The sequence below is a fragment of the Typopeltis vanoorti genome, chromosome 9 (assembly GCF_054136105.1).
Source record: "Typopeltis vanoorti isolate ZY-2024b chromosome 9, IOZ_Tvanoo_1.0, whole genome shotgun sequence".
In the NCBI taxonomy this organism is placed as follows: domain Eukaryota; kingdom Metazoa; phylum Arthropoda; class Arachnida; order Uropygi; family Thelyphonidae; genus Typopeltis; species Typopeltis vanoorti.
This window is the reverse complement of record NC_143557.1, coordinates 118,246,307-118,270,502: the sequence shown is the minus strand read 5'-3', so window position 1 is coordinate 118,270,502 and position 24,196 is coordinate 118,246,307. Positions and strand designations below refer to the sequence as shown.

At 33.9% G+C, this 24,196-nt stretch overlaps 1 protein-coding gene across 2 annotated transcripts in view; it reads right to left on the bottom strand.

The window, feature by feature from the left end:
* LOC150103461 (phagosome assembly factor 1) overlaps nt 1-24,196 on the bottom strand; it is a 408,178-nt gene that overhangs the window by 94,355 nt on the left and 289,627 nt on the right. For both annotated transcript variants that reach the window (XM_090398202.1, XM_090398201.1), the window contains one exon: nt 17,263-17,342. In XM_090398202.1, coding sequence (XP_090254328.1) covers nt 17,263-17,342 — 80 coding nt within the window. The remainder of the gene's footprint in view (nt 1-17,262; nt 17,343-24,196) is intronic.

The window sequence follows — 24,196 nt, the reverse complement described above, 5'->3', positions numbered from 1 at the left end:
ATCAAAGGCTTGAAATGTGGAAAGGCAGCAGGAGTAGATGATATTCGACCAGAAATGCTGAAGTATGGTTGTATAAAAGTCTTACAGTGGCTGCACTGCATAGATCAGAAAGTCTGGACAGAGGGACGAATTCCCGATGATTGGAGTAGAGCTCTCATAGTACCCATATATAAAAAGGGAAATAAAACTGAATGTGAGAATTACAGAGGTATTTCCCTACTGAGTGTTCCTGGCAAGATCTATGCAAGTATACTTGAGAAACGGTTGAGAAGAATTGTGGAAGAAAAGCTTGGTGAAGAACAAGCTGCATTCAGGCCAAATAGAGGCTGTCAGGATCAGATCTTCACTTTACGACAAATAGTCGAGAAAGCATGGGAATATAACAAAGATCTGTATTTAAGTTTTGTCGATTTGGAAAAGGCATATGACAAGGTGCCAAGAGAGAAGCAATTCAATACGCTGCAGTTATATGGTGTCAATGGGGCATTATATCAAGCAATACTTAGTCTTTATTTGAGTTGTAAGTCAGCAGTTAGAATTGAAGGAAGTACAGGAAGATGGTTTAATGTTAAATCTGGTGTGAGACAAGGATGTACCTTATCCCCTCTGTTATTCATTATCTATATGGATCACATTATGAAGGAAAGCGGTATTAAACCTGATATCAAAATTGGAGATGTTAATGTCAGCTCTTTGCTTTATGCGGATGATGTTATACTTCTAAATAAATCCGCTACAAGTCTGCAAGATTCTCTGACTAAATTGAATAGCTGTTGTAATAGACATGGTATGAAGGTCAGCAATAAAAAGACAAAGACAATGAAAATAGATAGAATCATTGAAAATGTCAACTGTGTTGTGAATGGAGAACCTGTGGAACAAGTGAAACATTTCAGCTACTTAGGCACGATTTTTACTGAAGATGGTAAATTAAATATAGAAATAGACAACAGAATCAGCAAAGCTGGTATGGTGGGAAGTCAATTGAATAAATTCATATTGTTACACCTGATATCTTGAGAATATAATATTCTCAGTTATCATGGTGTAACATGAAAAATAAATAACATAAATAAAAACCCCTGCATAAAAAGGATAATTTAATTAATAAAATATTCTTGCATCCAGTATAAATTGAGTAAAATGTAAAGGTCTATTGTTTAGTTAAGATAACAAAAGAAAAGAATGTATTAAGATGCATTATGACTAAAGAAGGAATTTGTATTAAATAAGTAGCTAACTAAGAATTAATATAGTAATGCGATTAAGAATGAAAGAGTTAAGTGCATAAGTATAAAAGAATGAGTCATGAAATACGCTATGTAAGAGGCTACAGATTAAGCATTAAGTAGAATTCTGAGAAAAGGTTTAAAAGGGGGTTAAGATAGAGGCTAACAAGAGAAATAACGGAATATCGCTTAGGGCCTATGCCCAGATAGAAACTTCCTTACGAGTTGCCGATCAAAATGACATATGGCGGCAAAATGCTACCCAATTGGTAGACAGACGGAAAACAAGTAGGAGGCGATGCCTCCTACTTGTTTTCCGTCTGTCTACCAAAAAAAAAGTAAGAAAGGGCGCCATTAGGGAAGCAGCTATAAAAGGGTTGGTAACCCCCCCTTCGAGGCTTTTTGAGAAGAGTAGGCTCTTTTGAGTTTTGGGGAAGATGTTCAGATAGTCAAGGAGGCTTGAGGCCTTTTTGCCTTTTGCCAGAGGAGAAGAAACGTTTGGATAGTCGCGGTGGTTTTAGTTTGGTTTTCTAGTGGATTTCACGGTGTTCCTGAGTGGAGAGATATGGCTCATATCCTCATGCCACAACAAGGAATCGAAGGTGAGCGGGAAAGCTATTCCCGTATTCCTATGTAGAAGGCGAAATATACCATAGAGTCATAGGAAGCTGTGAAAATATCGATGTCCTCGTTTCGGATAGTACAGCCGACCGCGCAGATGTTTATATAGCCCTGAATTGCAAGAAGATATGCAAGCAAGTTCGTTCAGTAGAAGGTAAAGGCCCGTAAGTGAAGCTAAAGAAAGGTATTGTGAATTTTGTCTTATGTTAACTAGAAGTTGTTTGTGATAGGTACCATTGTCATAATACGGAACTGTTAAAGTGATTAGGTAGAAATTTTAATAGGACTTTAGAATTTGATAGAGAGTGTTAAAAGTAAGCTAGCTAGTGTTGATAATTTGTGAATAATTAATTATCCTAAGAATCTTGAGTGCCAACTATATTGTAAAAGGAAAGTTAATGACATAGTTGTGTGTTAATGAAGTAAATGGTTTTATTAATATTGAGTTTGATTAGTGTAAATTGAGTAATCAAGTAGCCTGAGGAATTTGAATGCCTAGTGTGATGTGTAGAGAATCGGAATTGTCATAAGTATGTGCTAGAGTAGTTAATGATTTTGTTAGTGTACTTGAAGTTGAATAATCTAATAATGTGTGGTGATCTAATTTTTCCATGTTAAGTGAATTCATGTTTTGTATGAAATTTTGTGGCGGCATGATCGTAGTAACTTTTGTCGAATCATAGCCTAACTACTTGTATTAAGCTAATTTTAGTGTGTAAGTAATTTAGTTGAGTATTTTGATATGTACCATGTTTAGAGAAATAATAAACCTTTTGTTTAATGAAAAAAAAAAAGAGTTGTCTGATATTGCTAATCCAATGCACCGCTTAGAAACATTCGAGCCTAACCACGCGGGGAATTAATGTTAAGAAACGGGAAGTTTAAGGAATTAATGTTGAGTAACAAGAAATGGTGTCACGACTGCAATAGTTACACTTTCAGATATTTGAGTTCCTTTTCTCTGTTTATGTATAAAATATCTTAAACTAAATATCCCAAAGGGCGCAGTTAAAATACAAATACTAGGGATACTACGGGGAACAATAACTCAGATATTAGTAGAAATTTTGGCGATGTCTTGAAAGTAGAAGTTAGGAGAATATAGATGAAGGCTGTTTGTAAGACAAGCAAAATCGTAAGATAGGGACATAACAATATGGAATAAGAGAGAAATTAGTCAGAACACTAAATTAGCTGTATACAAGACAGTGTTCAAACCAGTTTTAACTTATGGATCTGAGAGCTGGGTCAGAAGTAAAACACTTGACCAAAGACTAGAGACTGCAGATATGAGAGTCCTGAGAAAGATTAGAGGCGTGAACAGATGGCATGAATGGCAATATCATATTAAAAATGAGGATATTAGGAAAGAACTTGACATTGTCAGCATCCAGGAATGCATTAGCAGAGCTAATCTCAGGTGGTATGGTCACTTAAATAGAATGGGAGAGGAAAGATTAGCAAAACAAGTGTTCTCTGCCAGGTTGGCAGGAAAACGACCCAGAGGAAGACCAAGATATAGGTGGATTGATACGGTACAAAGTGCCTTAGACGATAGAAATAGAAGATCTGATAATGTTGGAGTCTTGACAAGTAACAGACTGATTTGGAGGAAAATTGTAGATAGGAAGTTAGTAATGATGTAAATTTTTCATGTAGTACTGTCATATCCTGTACAACCCTTGAGGGTACATGGCAGGAATTTGATGATGATGATGATGATGATGTATAATATGCTGTATACCCTTGTATCCTAAAATAGTCTGAATATAATATTATGAACAATAACAGTCAATAAGACATTTCTTTTGTTCTCTTCATATGAATACATTGGATAAGAGTATGCTAGCAATGAATAAGCCACATCAAACACAACTCCAACATGTACTGAACTGTTATCTAGTTCTGTCCTTTTCTTCAAATTTTCATAGAATGTTTTTCTGTACATGATTTGTTTTCTATGCTGCTGTTTAGGTTATAAAGTAGAACTAGCTTTTCCTTTTTCATTATACTGCTGTTTTCCTCACCACCAACGACTCCAGAATTCCTTTCCTCCTTCGCCACTAATACCTTTGATAGGATTAGAGGCACAAATAAATCACATTTTTCAATCTACTGGAAACTGCTTGCCATTCAAGGTTTATCTTAATGTTTAGTGTTAAATACTTTTGCCATACCTTCTTTTCCCTGATCACTATTGGCTTAATTCAAATCATCTCATAACTGATATTTAGATGATTACACCTATTTTAGTCTTGTTCCTGGAAATCACAAATTAGATATATCTGAGAAATTCCTCTGCTAGCCCTGCCTGTTTTCATTGGTGCATCTTAGAATGATGGAGTCTACCTTTGATTCTGCTGAGTAGATTTCCAGGCAGACTTTTCCCTGTTCATTATGATTCACTGATAAAAATAGTTTGGACCTTTTTTAACCAGACAAAAACTCCCTACTCTCAAGCATATGATATGTCGTATATATAGTTTAATCAAATACAGAATACACAGTGTGCAGGATACCGATAATACTCACATGATTAAGTTTGCACTATTCCTAACTTCCTATCACAATTTGCCTTCAAATTAGTCTGTATCCTATACATTGTAGAATGTACAGGATACCTTGCTACCATAACCAGATAGAATGTTAATAATGCCAGAGCTTACATTTCATTCTTCTAATGCGCTTCTAACATTGCATCAATCTACCTATATTTTAGTCTTCCTTCTAGTCTTTTTCCTACTATCCTGGCAACAAATAGCTGTTTTGCATTAATATTTCCCTTCCATTCTATTTATATGTCCGTATCACTTTAGATTAGCTGTGCTCGCATATTTCTGGATGCTAACAACTTCAAGTTCCTTCCTAATATCTTCATTTTTTCCTATGATTGCTACTATTGATGATGCTGATCATGCTCCCCCCCCTGTCTTCACAAAATTCTCATAACTGTGGTCTCCATCCTTCACTGAAGTATTTTATTTTGAAATAAATGTTCAGATCAATCAGTTAAAACTAGTTTGAAACACTAACTATATACTACTAGTTTAGAGATTTAGCTAATTTCTCTTATTCCATATAAATCTATTCAATTGACTTCCCACCATAACCAGTGTTGTTTTTCTATTATCTACTTCCATATTTAATTTGCCATATTCATTAAGCATAGTGCCTAAATATTTTACTTCTTCTATAAGTTCTCTATTAAGAATGCATATGATATTCGATAGTCCTGATCATTTTTATAGTTTTTGTCTTTATTTCTGATCTTCATGCCAAATCTGTTATGACAGTTATTCAATTTAGTTAAGGAATCCTGAAGATATGTTTACTGGATTTAATTAGGAATATAATATCATCTGTAAAGTAAAGAGCTAAGTTGAATATCATTAATTCTGATCTCAGGTTTTGTTATCTGAATTTAAACTATCTGCCAGTAGTTCCTTGAATTCTGCTGTTGCTTAAGAGTCAAAATAGAATAACTGGGAGGGGATCACATAGACTTTTAAGGAACACAGAGAATGAATGAGGCTTTTGACGTGATGTCCAATTCTGACCTTCTTGTGGTGCACCCTGTTAGTAGGTATTTACCTAGATGTTGAAAGATCAGGATGAGCTGACATTGGAATTTAGATGCCCAAACTGTATTCTTATTGGCTCAAAAAAAAAAAAAAAAAAGACAGTATAGCATGATGGAATTTCATGCTAGATGGGATGCTGCTGAGTTAAACAAGGCTCCTACTGTTTCTGGTGGGGAACCAGAGCAAACAATGAAAAATCAGCTACTGGAACAAACTTCCACTCAACATCAGCAGAGTTCAAGATTGTCACCATCAACATAAGAAACATTAATCGAAAAGAAATGGGAAAAGAAGAAGAAAAGAGGAAAGAAGAAGATTTCAGATTAACATAATAGGTGTTGATCTGGAAACAAAGATAAAAACAGATGAGACTCTTATAAGCAACAAATACAAACGTTATCTTCAGGCAATAATAATCATGAAAAAAAAAATTTTTTAAAAAGGAGCAGCAAGAGAATTCAACATTAACTAAGAGAGAATAATCTTGAATGGCAAACAATATCAAGTGGAGTGAGGGGTGGCAAATATCAGAAAGGGGAATTGGACAATCAGACTTCTTTGTGCCTATGGTCCAACAGAAGGTTCCACTAAGAAAGAATTGGAGGAAATTTCTGAAGCATTAGAGAAAGCAACTGATGCAAAGAAAAAGGAAAAACTTGGTCCTTGTTGGAGAGCTAAACAGTAGAGTAGGAAATGATTATCACAGAAAAATATTTTGAGAAAATTTGTAGAAAAAAGCATAGCTAAAGGTAAGTGTCTGCTGGACTTCATACAGACTAGTCATTACTAATACAATGTTCCAACACAGATGTACACATAAATTCATATGCAGAAAAGAAACAACAGACACAATATAAGAAAAGGCTGAGTGACATCTTATTGTTGATTATGATATCTTCATATTGGCAGCATTTGAAACAGTAATCATCATTTAGTTTTGAGAGAATAAAATTGAATATCACATTGTGAAGAAAAGTATGCAGAAAAGTCCTAAAAAGAATCAACATTCAGCTGCTTATAGAAGTGAACCACTGAAGTAGCAAATATTGTTGGGAGAAAACTGAGGAAGTGTGGAAACAATCTTCAGGCAATACATATTAAACAAGAGACAAACAATGATTGATTCAGCCGGAGAGGAATGTAGTGAAGTTGCCTGCAAGGATAGAAAAATCAGAACTCTATGATGGACACAAGAACTTAAAGAAGCAGTCTTAGAAAAGAAAACATATTGAAAGTTCCTATCACTTCAGCAAATGCCCTAAGCAAATATAGAGAAAAATGTAAGAAAGCAAAGCAGTGTGTAAAAGTAGCTAAACCAAAGTTTTACAAAGCCTTTGGTAAGAATATAAAAGATAAATTATAAAAGATATTATTATAAGGAAGACAAATTACAAAGAGCAATATATGTAATTTAAACATTATAGTAGAACAGTTTGAAATGAAAATATCCATAGATAAAACTAAAACAATAGCATTTTGTGGACAAACTCTAAGAAGTAAAATAGTTATTAATAATAAAATAATAGAAGAGAAATACTTTCAATTATCTTGGATGTGAAATATCATATGAAGGAGAAAAAGACATAAAATTAAAAACCTTCAAAATTTTTACAGAAATGGGGATAAATAGAACACTCAATCCAAATATTGTACAAAACGAAAAATACTTGAAAATATACAATACTTTAGCAGTGCCTACATTATTATATGGGCAATAAACAAACAAGATAAAGAATAAAAACAAGTGAAATAGGATTCATGAGAAGAAATGCAAAATACACATTATTAGACAAAAAGCAAAGGCAGCAAAGGAAGGAAGATATTTTAAAAGAATTAAAAATAAAATCAATAGAAGAAAAATTAAACAATTACAAACAAAATTGGATAGTAGTTGTTGAAAGTTTTCCACTTGGTTATACTATAAATTAAAGATACTAAGAAATTATATACTTGGATTAATCCTTTATCCAAGTGTAAGCAAACAAAGTTTGTGCCTGAAGTACTTTCAGGACTGAGGCAACTCGTAGTAAAGGTGGTATGACTTCACATCACTTGCCTTAGTATCCCATAATGCAGGGGGTCTCAAACTCAAACGCAGCAAAGGGCCAGTCAATTAGATGTATATCTGATGTGGGCCATATTCAATATTATTCTGTGAACCAAAACATAATCTAAAAAAAGAAAGGCTCTAACAAAGGTCCTTTTGTTGCTGCGACTTTACAACTTACGTAAAGGGTTACACCACCATTTAAATTTTACATTTATAACCATTTTTATTTTTAAAATTTAAAAATATAACAAGTTTAGAAATATAAGTTCAATTACATTTTATTCATACTTTAAGAAAATTATTTAAATACATAATTTTGACTTATAAAAATAAAGATTCTTAAAGATACGAGTCCTTTTTTTAATTCCATTTTGATCCTGAAACCTGACATCTTTTCCTCTGTACTAACATGTCAATATCTGCTTTTTCATTTCATGTTGCAATATGAGCATTTAATCTAGAATCTTTTATCCGTGAGCAGAACTTTGACTTATTAAGTTTCATAATTGAAAATAATTGTTCATATACATAGGTTCTTCCAAAGATTGACAACATTTTTGCACAATAATTTGGGATATTTACTGCCAAGGTATTTATAAAAATTTGGTATGCAGACTTCGTTATATTTATTTTTTAGTTCAGTATTGCACTGGAGTTCAATTACTTCCATTTGTAATTCTTCATCAACATTTTCAATATTAATTAAAAAAGGTGAACTAAATAATAATAATTCATTTTCAAACTGGGTTGAAATTAGAAAATTTTTTTTCAAATTCAATTTTCAATTCTTCAATTTGAGGAATATACTTTTCAGCATCATTATTATTTCGAGAAATCGATTTAAGTGTAGGAAAGTGGGCTAAATTATTCTTTGCCAACTGGGTTTGCCAAAGATAGAGTTTTTCTGGAAATTACTTAAGTGAATCATACGTATGACATATCAACTGTTCACATCCGCAGAGCAGTATTCAAAGTGTTTAAGTGGCTTATTATGTCAACTAAAAAGGCCAAGTCGTTGCACCAATCTCCATTGGTGAGCTGAGGAATCAATTTTCCTTTGGATGAGGTAAGCATGTCAATTTCTTTTAAGAGTTCAAAAAATATTTTTAAAACAAAACCATCACTAAGCCACCTAACCTCTGTATAATATAGCAAACTGCTGTATTGTGAATCCAATTCATCCAACAAAGCATTGAATTGTCGATGATTCAAGGCATTAGAGCATATCCAGTTTACTATTTTAATTACTACACTCATGATGTGTTCCATCTTTAGTTTTTTAGCACAAAGTGACTCCTGGTGCAATAAAATTGCAATGAAACGATTAAAGTTTGTCCTTACACAACAGTTCCTTTTTCATTTGAAGTTTTATAAAAAGTCCGACGTTAACACCAACCATAGCAGGAGCCCCATCTGTAGTCACACTTACTAATTTTGACCAGTCTGCGTGAGCATTTTCAAGACTTTTCTCAATACACAAATATAAATCATTTCCTGTCATTGTTCCTGACATAGGCACTATATCCAATAGTTCTTCAGTCATGTTCATATTGTCATCAATGCCACGAATAAATATTGCTAAATGGGAAGTATTAATAATGTCTATACATTCATCAACTGCAATGGAAAACACTACAAAACTCTTTATTTTTTCATGCAATATATCTTGGAAGTTCTCTGCTATATCTTCAACACACTCCGCAACTGTATTTCCTGATAAGCTTATACTTTGAAATGCTTGCTTTTTTTTCCAGACATGATTTCGACGGCATTTAAAATACAATTTTTAATAATTTCTCCATCAGTAAAATGTTTCGAAGCCCGAGCAATTTTTTTACTTATGACGTAACTACATTTAACAGCAGCATCACTTGTTGTGATAACATTCAAAAATATCCTCTGTTGAAACTTCAGTTCATTTTTTAAATCTTTAAGTTTGTCATCACACATCTTTTCTGTATATTTATTACAGTTCTTATGGTTTGTTTCATAATGATGTTTTAGGTTATATTCTTTCACCACGGCAACACTTTATCTATTTGTTGGAATAAAATATTCCAACAAACATGTTGGAATATTTTTTACTTCCACAAAGATACATGCCTTCTCCTATTTTTCTTGAAAAGTTCTGCCTTCTTGATCTATTTTTCTTTTTTTAACTTTAAATTCAGACATTGTTATGGGCAAAAAAATATAAGTTATTGAGGTAACTTTTTATTAACACACTATCATATTATAATGAACCTGTAACTTATTGACATTGTTTCACGTGGCTTAAAATGGCTGCGTGACAAGTAACTTCCATTCAGTGTTGCCAACATTTGATGATAGAAACACGGTGCAAAGAATTGTAGTAATAAGTTTTACTTTTGTTTAAAGCTGTCATAAAACATTTAGAATTTTGAATTTTTTCTGTTTTAATCCCCGCAGGATGTTAGAAACATTGATTTTTAGAAAAGAAATCATTAAGGTCGTGGGCTGGATAAGAAGCCTTCATGGGCCATATCTGGCCCTCGGGCTGCCAGTTTGTGATCCCTGCCATAATGCAAAGCACATCTCCTTGCATCTACATGTCTGCAAGGAGATGTACTTTGCATTCTGGGATACTAAGGCAAGTGAAGTCATACCACCTTTACCACAAGTTGCCCCAGTCCTGAAAATACTTCAAGTGCAAACTTTGTTTACTTACACTTGAATAAAGGATTAAACAAGTATATAATTTCTTAGTATCTTTAATTTATAGTATAACCAAGTGGAAAATACACTGCAGTTGATATCAAGTAGGAGGTAATTGATGTTGATCTTAGCTCTTTACTTTATTCAGATGATGTTATACTTCTAAATAAATTCAGTACAAGTCTACAAGATTTCCTGACAAAACTGAATAACTGTTATAATAAATTTGGTATAAAAATCAGTAATAAAAATAGAAAGAAACATAGAAAACATCACTGTATCCTGAATGGAGAACATATTAAAGATTTAGGTACAATATTTAATGAAGATGGCAAATTAAATATGGAAACAGACAACATAATTAATAAAGCTGATATGGTAAGAAGTCAGCCAAATAAATTTATATGGAATAAGAGAGAAATTAGTCAAAACACTAACTTAGCTGTATACAAGACACTGTTCAAACCAATTTTAACTTATGGAGCTGGGTTAGAAATAATGCACTTGATCAAAGACTAGAAACCACACATGAGAATTCCAAGACAGACTAGGAGAGTGAACAAATGGCATCAATGGCAGAATCAGATTTAAAATGAGGATATTAGGCAAGAACGTGCCATTGTTAGCATTTAGGAATATGTTAGCAGCACTAATCTCAGGTGGTATGGTCACAAAGAGAATGGAAAAGGAAAGATAAGCAAAACAAGTGTTTTTTTTTTGTCAGGTTGGCCGATATTAGAAGACAGAAATATAACATCTGATAATGTTGGAGTCTTGAAAGATAACAGATTAATTTGGAGGAAAATTGTCGATCAGAATGTAGTAATGATGAGTAGAGACAGAAATGGCATGGATAAATGAAGAGGATGAGTAGTCAATATGATAAATATGCAGTTTAACTAAAAATTGATATTAATTAATTGCTGATGGAGTTTTAACAGATTTTAAAGGGTGCTGGAAGTATAGATACAAGTTCAAATAAACAATGCCTATAAATGTTAACTGCTGCAGCAGAGAGAGAGAGGAATCATTCATAATAAATTTTAATTCTCCAAGTTGTATAGAGTCCAGAATTGAAGGAGTTTGGGTACACCACCCAGGCATGACAACAGCATTCTTTCCCGGGGTAGATTTCAGATTAGTAGAGGATAAGCACATGTTCAGATAAGAAATAACATTGGAAGGGAAAAAGAAAACCACCTTCTTAGATGCCAAGGTACTAACACTGATATGATTATGCCTTGAGAAGATTGAAGTTCAATATGTTTAATAGTTTTTTGAATATCTCAACGATTTTTAAGACTTAAAATGTGTCAAGGTGCTGTGTGTATTTAAATCTGAAAAACAAAACAAAAATTTTTGTAAGAAAATATTTTAACTTGACATCATGATATAATCATCAAGTTCTTGTTACCATTGCATGTCATTCTCCAGACTATGCTCCTTAAGTTGTTTCAAAATACAAATTATATGGATTTATGAAATGCATCTTTCAAGAATGGCTAATATAGGTATTCTGAGTTTCCAAATATTAATTGTTAATTATATAATTATATGTAGAATTTGACGTAACATGTTACAGTTGTGGTGATTATAATTTTTAGAGGTTAGCAAGGAAAATTAAAGGGTTCAATCCTCTGATAAAGGGAAGGAGCTTTGTCAGAACTGACACAAGATGAATTCTCATGAATACGGCAAAGCTTGTGACTAGAAAATTGCAGGTGGCAATACCATTTATTGTGTACATCTGTAATACTGCAGAGCAGAAAACAAATGGAGAAAATTACTGCTCTATTCTCTCCAGACTAATCACCATGGCTCACAAATCTACACAATAGGTACCAAGTTTCCATCCCTTAAATGATACAGGGGTATAAAGAATCTCTGGACTTAAAATGGTGTGTCCACTAAAACTAGGAACCTGGAAATGTTAGAAACCTGTATGAAGCAGGTAAGCTAAGAAACAAAATCCAAGAAATTAAAAGACTTGGAATTGGGATTTTAGGAATGAGTAAAGTTAGGTAGGCAGGATTAGGCAAAAGTCAAGTTGATAACATGATAATGTACCACTCTGGAAGTAGTGAAAACAATCATCAAAATTGAGTTGGAATAATAATAAACAAAGATGTCAATAAGTCACTGTTGACATACATCCTCTACTCAGATAGGATGATGTTATTAAAATTGAAAGGTCAGCCAATAGATATCAATCTTATACAGGTCTATGCTCTCTACTGCTGACAAGAATGATACTGAGATCGAAGAATTTTATGATCAATTAAAATAACTAATGAAAAATACAAAATTAGAAAATAAATAACGAGAAGGTGGCAAAATATTCTGGAGGTTGTTGAAGAAGCTTAGGAATGGGGGAAGGAGTGCTGTAAAAGGAGTTAGAGATGATAAAGGTGACATGAAAATGGGAGAAAAAGATATTCTTGAAGTATGGAGTAATTACTTTGAAAAACTGATAAAAAAAAGAAACAAGGTGCTGACAGCACAGTGGTAAAAAACACTGACCAGGCATGCAGTCAGGAATACATAACCATACTTGAAGAAGAAAAAGCCATCAAAGGCTTAAAATGTGGAAAGGCAGCAGGAGTAGATGATATTCGACCAGAAATGCTGAAGTATGGTGGTATAAGAATCTTACAGTGGCTGCACTGCATAGTTCAGAAAGCCTGGACAGAGGGACGAATTCCTAATGATTGGAGTAGAACTCTCATAGTACCCATATATAAAAAGGGAAATAAAACTGAATGTGAGAACTACAGAGGTATTTCCCTACTGAGTGTTCCTGGCAAGATCTATGCAAGTATACTTGAGAAACGGTTGAGAAGAATTGTGGAAGAAAAGCTTGGTGAAGAACAAGCTGGATTCAGGCCAAATAGAGGCTGTCAGGATCAGATCTTCACTTTACGACAAACAGTCGAGAAAGCATGGGAATATAACAGAGATCGGTATTTAAGTTTTGTCGATTTGGAAAAAGCATATGACAAGGTGCCAAGAGAGAAGCTATTCAATACGCTACAGTTATATGGTGTCAATGGGACATTATATCAAGCAATACATAGTCTTTATTTGAGTTGTAAGTCAGCAGTTAGAATTGAAGGAAGTACAGGAAGATGGTTTAATGTTAAATCTGGTGTGAGACAAGGATGTACATTATCCCCTCTGTTATTCATTATCTATATTAATCACATTATGAAGGAAAGTGGTATTAAACATGATATCAAAATTGGAGATGTTAATGTCAGCTCTTTGCTTTATGCGGATGATGATATATTCTAAATAAATCCGCTACAAGTCTGCATGATTCTCTGACTAAATTGAATAGCTGTTGTAATAGATATGGTATGAAGGTCAGCAATAAAAATAGGCAGAATCATTGAAAATGTCAATTGTGTTGAGTGGAGAACCTGTGGAACAAGTAAAACATTTCAGCTACTTAGGCACGATTTTTACTGAAGATGGTAAATTAAATATAGAAATAGACAACAGAATCAGCAAAGCTGGTATGGTGGGAAGTCACTTGAATAAATTCATATGGAATAAGAGAGAAATTAGTCGGAACACTAAATTAGCTGTATACAAGACAGTGTTCAAACCAGTTTTAAGATATGAGTCCTGAGAAAGATTATAGGCGTGAACAGATGGTATCAATGGCAATACCATATTAAAAACGAGGATATTAGGAAAGAACCTGACATTATCAACATCCAGGAATGCGTTAGCAGAGTTAATCCCAGGTGGTATGGTCACTTAAATAGAATGGGCGAAGAAAGATTAGCAAAACAAGTGTTCTCTGCCAGGTTGGCAGCAAAACGACCCAGAGGAAGACCAAGATATAAGTGGATGGATATGGTACAAAGTGCCTTAGATGATAGAAATATAAGATCTGATAATGTTGGAGTCTTGACAAGTAACAGACTAATTTGGAGGAAAATTTTAGATAAGAAGTTAGTAATGATGTAAATTTTTTATGTATTACTATCATATCCTGTACACCCCTTGAGGGTACATGGCAGGAATTTGATGATGATGATGAAAAATACAAAGAAACATGTTATTAACATCATCATGAGCGATTTCAATGCTAAAGTTCGACAAGGTAGAAGTGGAGATATATTTGATGAACGTGGACTGGAACAAGAAATGAGAAAGGAGGCAGTCTTATTCAATTCTGCCAAGAAGAGGAACTAATAGTCACAAACAGATGGTTTAAGCTACCACCCCGAAGGCTATATACTTGGCGATCACCACAGGAAAATAATTCAAATATAGTCAGAAATCAAACTGATTACTTGCTTATTCAAATTGATATTGAATCCAACATTATTTCAAAGCCGAATTCGGTTTTGAAATAATGGTGGATTCAATATCCACTTAATTTGAATAATTTTGCATCACCAAAGTGAAGCCTTTTGGCTCTCTTTTTCAGTAATTCTTGGTGCCTTTTGTGATGTGACACCGTTTTAGCAACTCGTATGGTAAAGTATAAGTTCTGCATCACTTCAACCTGAGTATTTATTTACATTTGTGTCTGGCTCCCACTGATGAGACCTCAATAAAGGTCAAAACCGGTCTGGGTAGTGACCCCCCCCCTCCCCATAATGTATAACATCATACATGTCTGCTAGGACATGTATTTTACATCATGGGAAATACTAAGGATAGTGATCAGAGCTTAGTCCACCTTTACTACGAGTTGCCCCTGTCATGAAAGGTTTGCTCACGCTTGGATCCGCCGAAACGTTTATAGTTTCTATATTCGGCATGAAACTCTTGGCTATAATTAAGAAACATCAACCAAAAGTTTGATCTAGGAAAGTTAAAAAAACCCAAAGATAAGAAAAGAAAACTGAGTCAAGATCTGAATCAAGAGATAGCACTTATCAAGAATGATGGTGTCATGAGGGTTGATGAATCATGAGTCAAATTAAAATCTGCCTTCATGGAGAAATATGCCAGTACTTTGTGTTCTGATACAGCAGTAAAAAAGAATGATTGAATAACTGACAAAATTCTTTCTTGTGGATCAACACAGATCATATAAAAATCATAGTCCAACAAAATATAAAGAGGTTAAGAAAATCATTAAAAACAAGATCAAAGAAGCAAAAGAAATCTGGGTGAATGAAAAATGTAAAGAAATAGATTTTCCAGGAAAAGCATGACAGTTTTAATCTACACAAAAAACTGAACGAGACCTCAGGTATATTTAAGAAAAAACAACTATGTATCTGTCAAAACAAAAAAAAGGGAGAAATAATATCTGAAAAGTATGATAAAATACAAGAATGGATGAATTATGTAGAAGAACTCTTTACTGATAACAAACAAAACCCAGAAAATACTTATGAATAGATGGAAGGTCCATGCATTCTAAAATAAGAGGTAGAATATGCACTGAATTCTATCTTAAGAGGTAGAATACCAGCAGAAATAGTAAAGTTATTAGAAGGCGACAACGTTACTATATTAGTAAAGCTATTTAATAAGCTCTACGATACAACCATAATCCCTCAAGACTGGTTACAGCCGACCTTCATCATGCTATCTAAAAGAGCAAATGTGAAAACTTGTAATGATATAGAACGATCAGTCTAATGAGTCATGTTCTCAAAATGCTTCTGAACATAATTCAAAAAAGTTTATAAAGAAAATGTGAAGACAACATCAGTGATAACCAATTTGGCTTTAGAGGCAGTTTGGGAATGAGAGGGGCTCTTTTCTGTTCTCAAATCTTATTCCAAAAATGTAGTGACCAAAACAAGGAAGTATTCATTTGCTTCATTGACTTCGAGAAAGCATTCAACAAAGTCCAACATACTAAAATGATTGAATTTTTAAAAAGAATTGGATTAGAAGGTAAAGACATTAGGATCATCGAAAGCTTATATTGGAACCAGAAGGTATCTGTTCAAGTTGATGACATTATTACAGACTCCATTAACATCAAACGAGGAGTAAAGCAAGGAGGTGTGCTGTCACCTCTCCTTTTTAACATATAGTCAGAAGCCATATTTCAAAAAATCTTAAAAGGAAGAGATTAATGTAAATGGCTGACAATATTCAGGATCTTCAAAATCTTCTCAAACTAGTGAATGCAGAGAGTGAAAAAATGGGATTAAGAATAAATATCACCAAAATTAAATTCATGGTCATAAGCAAGAAACCAATTCTTAATTTAACACTTTCTTTAAAAGGGAAACAAATAGAAAGAGTGACAAAATTTAAATATCTCTGATGCTGGTTAAATGAAGAATGCAATCCAGAAATGGAAATAAACTGTGTAACTGCAATTTAAATTTAGAGCTTAGAGTATGCAATGGTTAAATGCTATGTATGGTCTGTACTGCTGAATGGTGCAGAAACTTGGACCTTGAAGACAACATTGATAAAAAAAAAAAACTTGAAGGCTTTGAAATGTGGTTATACAGATGCATGTTAAAAATCCCATGGACAGCAAAACGTCCAATCAAGAAATATTAGAACAAATGAGGAAATCACATGAACTTTTAGATACCATAAAAAGAAGAAAAATTGCATATCTTTTCACCTACTTCATAATGAAAAATATATACCTCAATTGATTATAAAAGGGAAGAGAAACATGAAGAAGTGGACAAGGAAGACGAAGAAACTCTTGCCTGGCATGAGCTCTGAGATATTGTTCAGAGTGGCTGAGGATTGCTCAAAATTTGCCAAGGTGGTCACTGACCTCTGATAGGATATGGCACTCAAAGAAGAAGCTAACAAATTTATTTTTATTTTGCTATTGGCAAAAATGGTTTGATCTACTTTTTGTTTTGTTTTGTTACTGTAAGAATTTCTGACTAACTACATGCTTTTGTTGATGTAGGAAACAGTTGGATTGTAAAAGGATGACTACATCTACATCATTGAAAGGTCTTAGAATCAAAGTTTTACAGATATTAAACAACATGCTCTACAGGCTAAACAATTAAAACTAGTAACATCAAAATTACAAGTATGTTATTTCATCTTCATCTACCAAACAATATTTGCACAATGATGAATAAAAGAGGACTAACAAAACAAATAAAACTTATTACACATAAGAAATTAGGTAAGTAGTTACCTGGAACTTGGATTCTATAGGAAAAGAAAATGAAAGTCCTCTAAAGTTTAGTACAAACAGTTGCTGTGTTGAATCATACACTGAAAAAAAAAAATAATACAAGAAAGTAAGAACATAAGTGGTATTAAGAAAGATGATTTGTTCTTACAAGAAATTATTCTATTTTAGCTTTAAAATAATTATTTCCACAAACATAAATGACTAGACAGCTATTCCATTCAGAAAAAAATGGAATCCTCTTTACTGGCAACTTTGCAACAAACTTAGAGCTGGAATGGAGAATTTTCTGGATGTATGTCTCCTCCTCGCCTATCTATAAAACTGCATAATACGAACACAATTGGTATTCTGCATTTATAAGCATCAATAGTCCTCTAAGTCACATAAAAGTCAATGCTGGATTACAGGAGATAGCATGATCTTAAAGAGCATCTAAAAAAAAAAAAAAGCTTAATAACAAATAAGAAAATATCAAACTGCAAATTGTAAGTTCATGCATCTTCTCAGATACTGAATGAATGATGATAGGGATAACAATCATCTCCTAATAATTTTGGATTGACCAACCACATATTCTGAAAACTTAAACACGAGTACAATATATATTTTATGTCAATCCTTCTCATCACTCATACAATGCTTGAAAAACCTACAGCACATTATTGCTGTGAATGAAGTGAGGCTGACAATCATGGCTTTTTTCATGCCATAAAGCATCTTATGTAAACAAAACAGTAAAAATATCAAACTGAGCAATGAAAATTTAAACCTTAACTTCATTATTTTTTTCAAGTAATCCCAATAACTTTTCAATGCTAAATTTTACTAACATAGTGTATGCCACGGTGACATTCAAACACAGAACATGCTACTGGCAAAGCAGCAAAGGCTTTACCTACTCAGTTATTGAAGTGCTCACATGAATGGTTTTACCATTTGAAAATATATATCTAATGTTCCACAATGGTGGAACAATTCCTAATGCAGCCAAAAAAAGTTTTCTTCTAACAAGGTAGGCATTTCTACTATTGCCACATCAGTAAATAATGACAAGAGGGGTGGTATGAAAGTAATGCCTCCATTCCCCCCCCCTCCCCAATCTGAACACAGCAGAAAGTTTTACACATCACAGTGGACAGTAGCACTCTAGTTTTATCACCGTGAGTGATGCTACAATCAGTCACATGAACGAATGCAGCACACAAGTAGTTCAAAATGGTTGCCATTATGAACAGCATTTAGCCTCACACTAGTGTTTGCACACAAGGATGCAATTGCAACATTTGCCTGGACCGATCTTTCCCATCCCACTCATCATCAAAAAAAAAAAAAAAAAATGTTACATTTCACCTTGTTGAAATCTGTTGTGAAACTGGAAAAGAAAAAAGTGTAAATCATCCAAATCAATCACAGAATATTAATATATAATAATAATGCAGTGTTTCTCAGTGTGGTCCATGGATCCTGGATATCTGCGAGGTCAAAACTATTTTTTATAATAATAATAATACCAAAATGTTATTTTCTCTTTTTGTTCTCATTCTGTCATGAATATACAGTGGAGTTTTATTCATACACTTCAACCTAAATGATAATATATTGCAACACATTTAACAAAAACAGATATGAATATCAATGCACCAATAATGCAGTGTTTCGCAAAGTGTTAAAAAAAAGAAAAAAAAAAGTAAAACAATGACACTCTTTGTTGGATTTCTGCTCAGGACATGGACTGGTTATTACTAACACCATTTTCCAACATAAAAATGTGCACAAATTCACATGGAGAAAAGAGGTAAGGGAATAAGAAAAGTCTCATTGACTATGTTATTGTTGATGATGATGTCTTCTCTCTGGTGCAGAACACCAGAGTGTACAGAGGATTTGAAATTGGAAGTGATCACTATTTAGTCTTGAGCAGGATAAAACTGAATTTCATATTGAAAAGAATAACATGTAAGAAAGTTTTAAAGTGAATAAAAGTTGAGCAGCTCTCAGATGTGAACTGTAGACTGAAATACACAAAGCTTATTGAAGAAAAAATGAAAGAGTTTGAGAACAGGAACCAAACCTTGAAGATTCAGTGGAAAACTTGAAGAAAACCCTGATTGATTCAGCCAGAGAGGCATGTGGTGATCACTGGATAGAAAAATCAGAACTCCATGGTGGACACAGGAAGTTAAAGAGGCAGTGAAGGAAAAGAAGAAAGCATATCAAAAGTTCCTGGCAAATAAGTCAACTTTTGCTCTTAGAGAATATAGAGACAAATGTAATGTAAGAAAGCTAAACACTTTGTAAAACTAGCTAAACAAAAGTCATGGGAGGACTTTGGCAAGAACATAGAAAATAAATATTAAGAAGGTGGCAAAATATTCTGGAGGTTGTTGAAGAAGCTTAGAAATGGAGGAAAGAGTACTGTAAAAGGAGTTAGAGATAATAAAGGTGACATGAAAATGGGAGAAAAAGATATCCTTGAAGTAGTGAGTAATTACTTCGAAAAATTGCTAAATGAAACAAGCAGTGATAGCACAGTGGTAAAAAACACTCAACAGGCATACAGCCATGAATACATATCCATACTTGAAGTAGAAAAAGCCATCAAATGGAGTAGATGATATTCGACCAAAAATTCTGAAGTATGGCTGTATAAAAGTCTTACAGTGGCTGCACTGCATAGTTCAGAAAGCCTGGACAGAGGGACGAATTCCCAATGATTGGAGTAGAGCTCTCATATACCCATATATAAAAAGAGAAATAAAACTGAATTTGAGAATTACAGAGGTAAATTATACATTTTTGGTCGTTTTATAATAGAAATACAATTTTAATTAATACAGACCAGTATTTTACAATAAAAACATTTATTCAAACCTACCAGTTTCGCCAGCAAACTGTCTGGCTTTTTCAAGGCATTACGGAGATATGAAAGTTAGTAAATGCAAATTAAAAGGAACATAAAAAACATTGTAAACCAAACTAGTATCTATGGTTACACGTTTCGCGTGACAGAGATGACTTATTGTTCTTATTCATTATCACGCATGCTTTTGTAATAACAGCTTTTGTAATAATGATATCTTTATTTTTCTTCAAGTTGAGAATTGCCTTTCTATCATAAGGAGACGTGTTGAGAACAGGTTGTTTGGCTTTGGCTAGGATTATTGTACTTTTGAATCTAATAGTGTCGGCAACGTTTTTTGGTAGTGGATATAGGCCTTTTTCAATTCCACACATAAAATCCATTTTAGGAATGTGTTTGGGCGTAATTAAAATTAATCACGAAATTAAAACCTTTTTTGAGAATACCAGATTCATTTTTTGTGAGGCTATGATTTGACAAATTGAAAATCACTTTGTCATCCAGGAGGTTGTTTTGTGTCCGATATTTTTTCTTGTAAAGTTCATTGAATTTCCTAATTTGGTTGTCCTTATAAAGTTTGAAAGTTTTTTCATAACTGCGTTGTATCATTTGATCTAATTGATTCCATATGCTGTATTCTACGTTGTTGGAAATTTCATCAAAGAACTTGTGGCAATTAATATTAGATTCAAAAGTACAATAATCCTAGCCAAAGCCAAACAACCTGTTCTCAACACATCTCCTTATGATAGAAAGGCAATTCTCAACTTGAAGAAAAATAAAGATATCATTATTACAAAAGCTGATAAAGGAAATTCTACAGTTATCCTCAACTCTAAAGATTATTATGATAAGTTAAACGTATTACTATCAGACACCTCAACTTATAAAATCCTAGACAGAGACCCCACAATAAAAAATCATAATGAAACAAGCCAACTAATCAGAAATTGTAACAATTGGCCAGAAGAAGTGAAGAGAACACTTAAATCCTCACATCCTATCACTCCAAGACTATATGGGGCACCTAAAATACATAAACAGGATATACCTCTCTGTCCAATAGTTGATGGAAGATCATCACCAACCTACCTTTTGGCAAAGCATCTTGCAAACTTATTAAATAATAAAATAAGATCAACAGAATCCTATATCAAGAATAGTCAACATTTTGTAAATAAACTCCAAGCCATTAAGATTGCACCAACTGACATGCTAGCCAGCCTAGATGTTGTATCCCTTTCACCAATATTCCAGTAGAAGAGGTAATAAACATCATCAAGACCTCTTTCCTCTAGACATCACACAGATGTTTAGACACTGCCTTCAATCTAATTTCTTCAAGGTTAACAACACCATATACCAACAATTAGAAGGCCTAGCAATGGGAAGCCCACTATCACCATCTTGTGCAGACCTTTTCATGGAAAAACTTGAAAAAGAAATTCTCTCTACAATCTCTCCGAGACCATCTACATGGTGGAGATATGTGGATGATATATTCATCACATGGCAAGACAGCTTAGACAACCTAAAATCATTTGTGGATAAAATCAACTCAATACATAGCAAGATAAAATTCACTCTGGAAGTAGAAAACAACAACCAACTGCATTTTTTAGATTTTTTTTTAATAAAAAAACAACCTAACAGTGTCAAATTATCCATTTACAGAAAGCCCACAGATACTGGAAGATATCTTCACTATACTTCAAACCATCACAAGTCACACAAACTGAGTATTATCCACATGTTGAAACATAGAGCCAAAAAGTTTATATCAGAAGAGGAGGATACACAGAATGAACTCTCACTAATAGCCAACACATTATCACAAAATGGATATCCTCAAAACATTATCAAAAAATATCTATACAATGACAACCCCAGAAAAGAAGAATCCCACCATCAGCACATTTCTACTGTAGTGATACCTTTCATCAATTCAATTTCTTATCAAATAGCAAAAATACTAAGAGCCCACAACATCAGAGTGGTCTTCAAACCAACCACCAACATCAGACAAGTTTTAGGATCTCCAAAAGATAAAGTTCCGTTCTACAAATATCCAGGAGTATATTACATTCCCTGCTCCTGTGGTCTTGCCTACATCGGATAAACTTCACGAAGTTTAGAAATTAGACAAAAAGAACATGTTAGTGATGTAAATCACAACAGAAGCATCTCTTCCGGCTTAGCACATCATTTCTGCACGTCTAACCACACGATAGATTGGCAAAACAGCTCCATGCCATATCTCAATGACGACTACAGACATCGTGTATTTAAGGAAGCCACAATAGTACTAATAACCGGTGGAAACCTCAACAGAAATCAGGGTGTAATTCTAAACAGTTCGTGGAAAAACTTGATCCTCTCTCTCTCAATCAATCTGAACTACAGCTAGCCAGTAATCACATTACAAGTCTACAACAAACACGCATGCGTGATAATGAATAAGAACAATAAGTCATCTCTGTCACGCGAAATGTGTAACCATAGATACTAGTTTGGTTTACAACGTTTTTTATGTTCCTTTTAATTTGCATTTACTAACTTTCATATCTCTGTAATGCCTTGAAAAAGCCAGACAGTTTGCTGGCGAAACTGGTAGGTTTGAATAAATGTTTTTATTGTAAAATACTGGTCTGTATTAATTAAAATTGTATTTCAATTACAGAGGTATTTCTCTATTGAGTATTCCTGGTAAGATTTACGCCAGTATACTTGAGAAACGGTTGAGAAGAACTGTGGAAGAAATAAGCTGTATAGGGAACAGTAGATCTTAGGGAATAAGCTAACCTACCTTCAGCATTTTCTGCAGCTCAATTCCCATGATCTCAACGTGGCTTGGGATCCTGCACAGACAAACACCCAGATGGAGCCTTGTTAACAACAGAACAAATGTTGGATCTGGGATTGCACTGGATGTTGTTGGTAATGCATGTCAAGCTGCATTTAAATTTTATGTAATTTAATGGAAGCTCTACTGAATATAGTTCAGTAGTATAATTAGTACATTCTGGTGGGATCTGATTGTATATTATGCTGTCTGAGAAGCAACTGCAGATTCCAGATTGATTTTGGAACCATCTATATAAACATGTACAAATCAGAGTATTCTGTTCAGTGTGTTACAAAGAGTTGCTGGTTGACAGAGAAAGGAAAGGCATGGAATGCTTCATTAATCTGCACAAGCAGCAGCAGCATGATGGAATGCAGCTGTATTTAATGCACTGAGTGCTATCTGTACAGTATGGGCTACTCTGATGTCTAGAGCTTGGATAATGCTTTCATTCAGAAAATGAAGCGATTTATAATCGCTTCGGTTTCTGAAGATAAAGTCTTTATCTTCAGAAACTTTATCTGGAGATAAAGTCTAAAGCTTGCTGTGATGTTGGTATGGGAGTTGGGGTAGCCCTCATGTTCCACTTCCAAGTGCAGTCAATTGCTTAGCAGGTAATAGTCATCCATGTGTGGCTCTGTGGTGAGTGGATGGGGCCCTCTGGCACTGAATTCTTACTTCATTTGAGAACGAGTCTCAAACAAACCCTAACCCAGTACAAAAACTATTTGCACATCAACAGACAATAAACAAAACACATCAGGGTTACCTACAAATATACCAAATTTCCTCATTATACGTGCAACAGGTAAACATCCAATTGAGAAAATGTCGCCCTCTTTTATCCAGAAGGATTTAGAAGGGTTTGCAAGATTCCAAAATCAGTGTAAGAACTCTATTCAGGAGACATTCTTGTCGAAATATCCTCCTGTAAACATTTAGAGGAACTGCAAGCAGTATAGCACTTGGTAGAATACCAGTCATAGTAATCATCCTACCACATACCAAACAAAACAACTTTTCTCAAGGAGGATTATTGGAATGGCATCTTTTCAATGTTCCTGATAAAGATTAAGGGGTGACAGCCATAAGACGAACTCTCATACATAGGTATGGTATTCTAGTACCAACTAGAAATATCATCTGTGCATTTAACACCTACCTCCCTCCCCAACATTAATGAAACCAAGGTATGGCAACTGCCTTGTTAGGCTCTATATCCAGAAAGA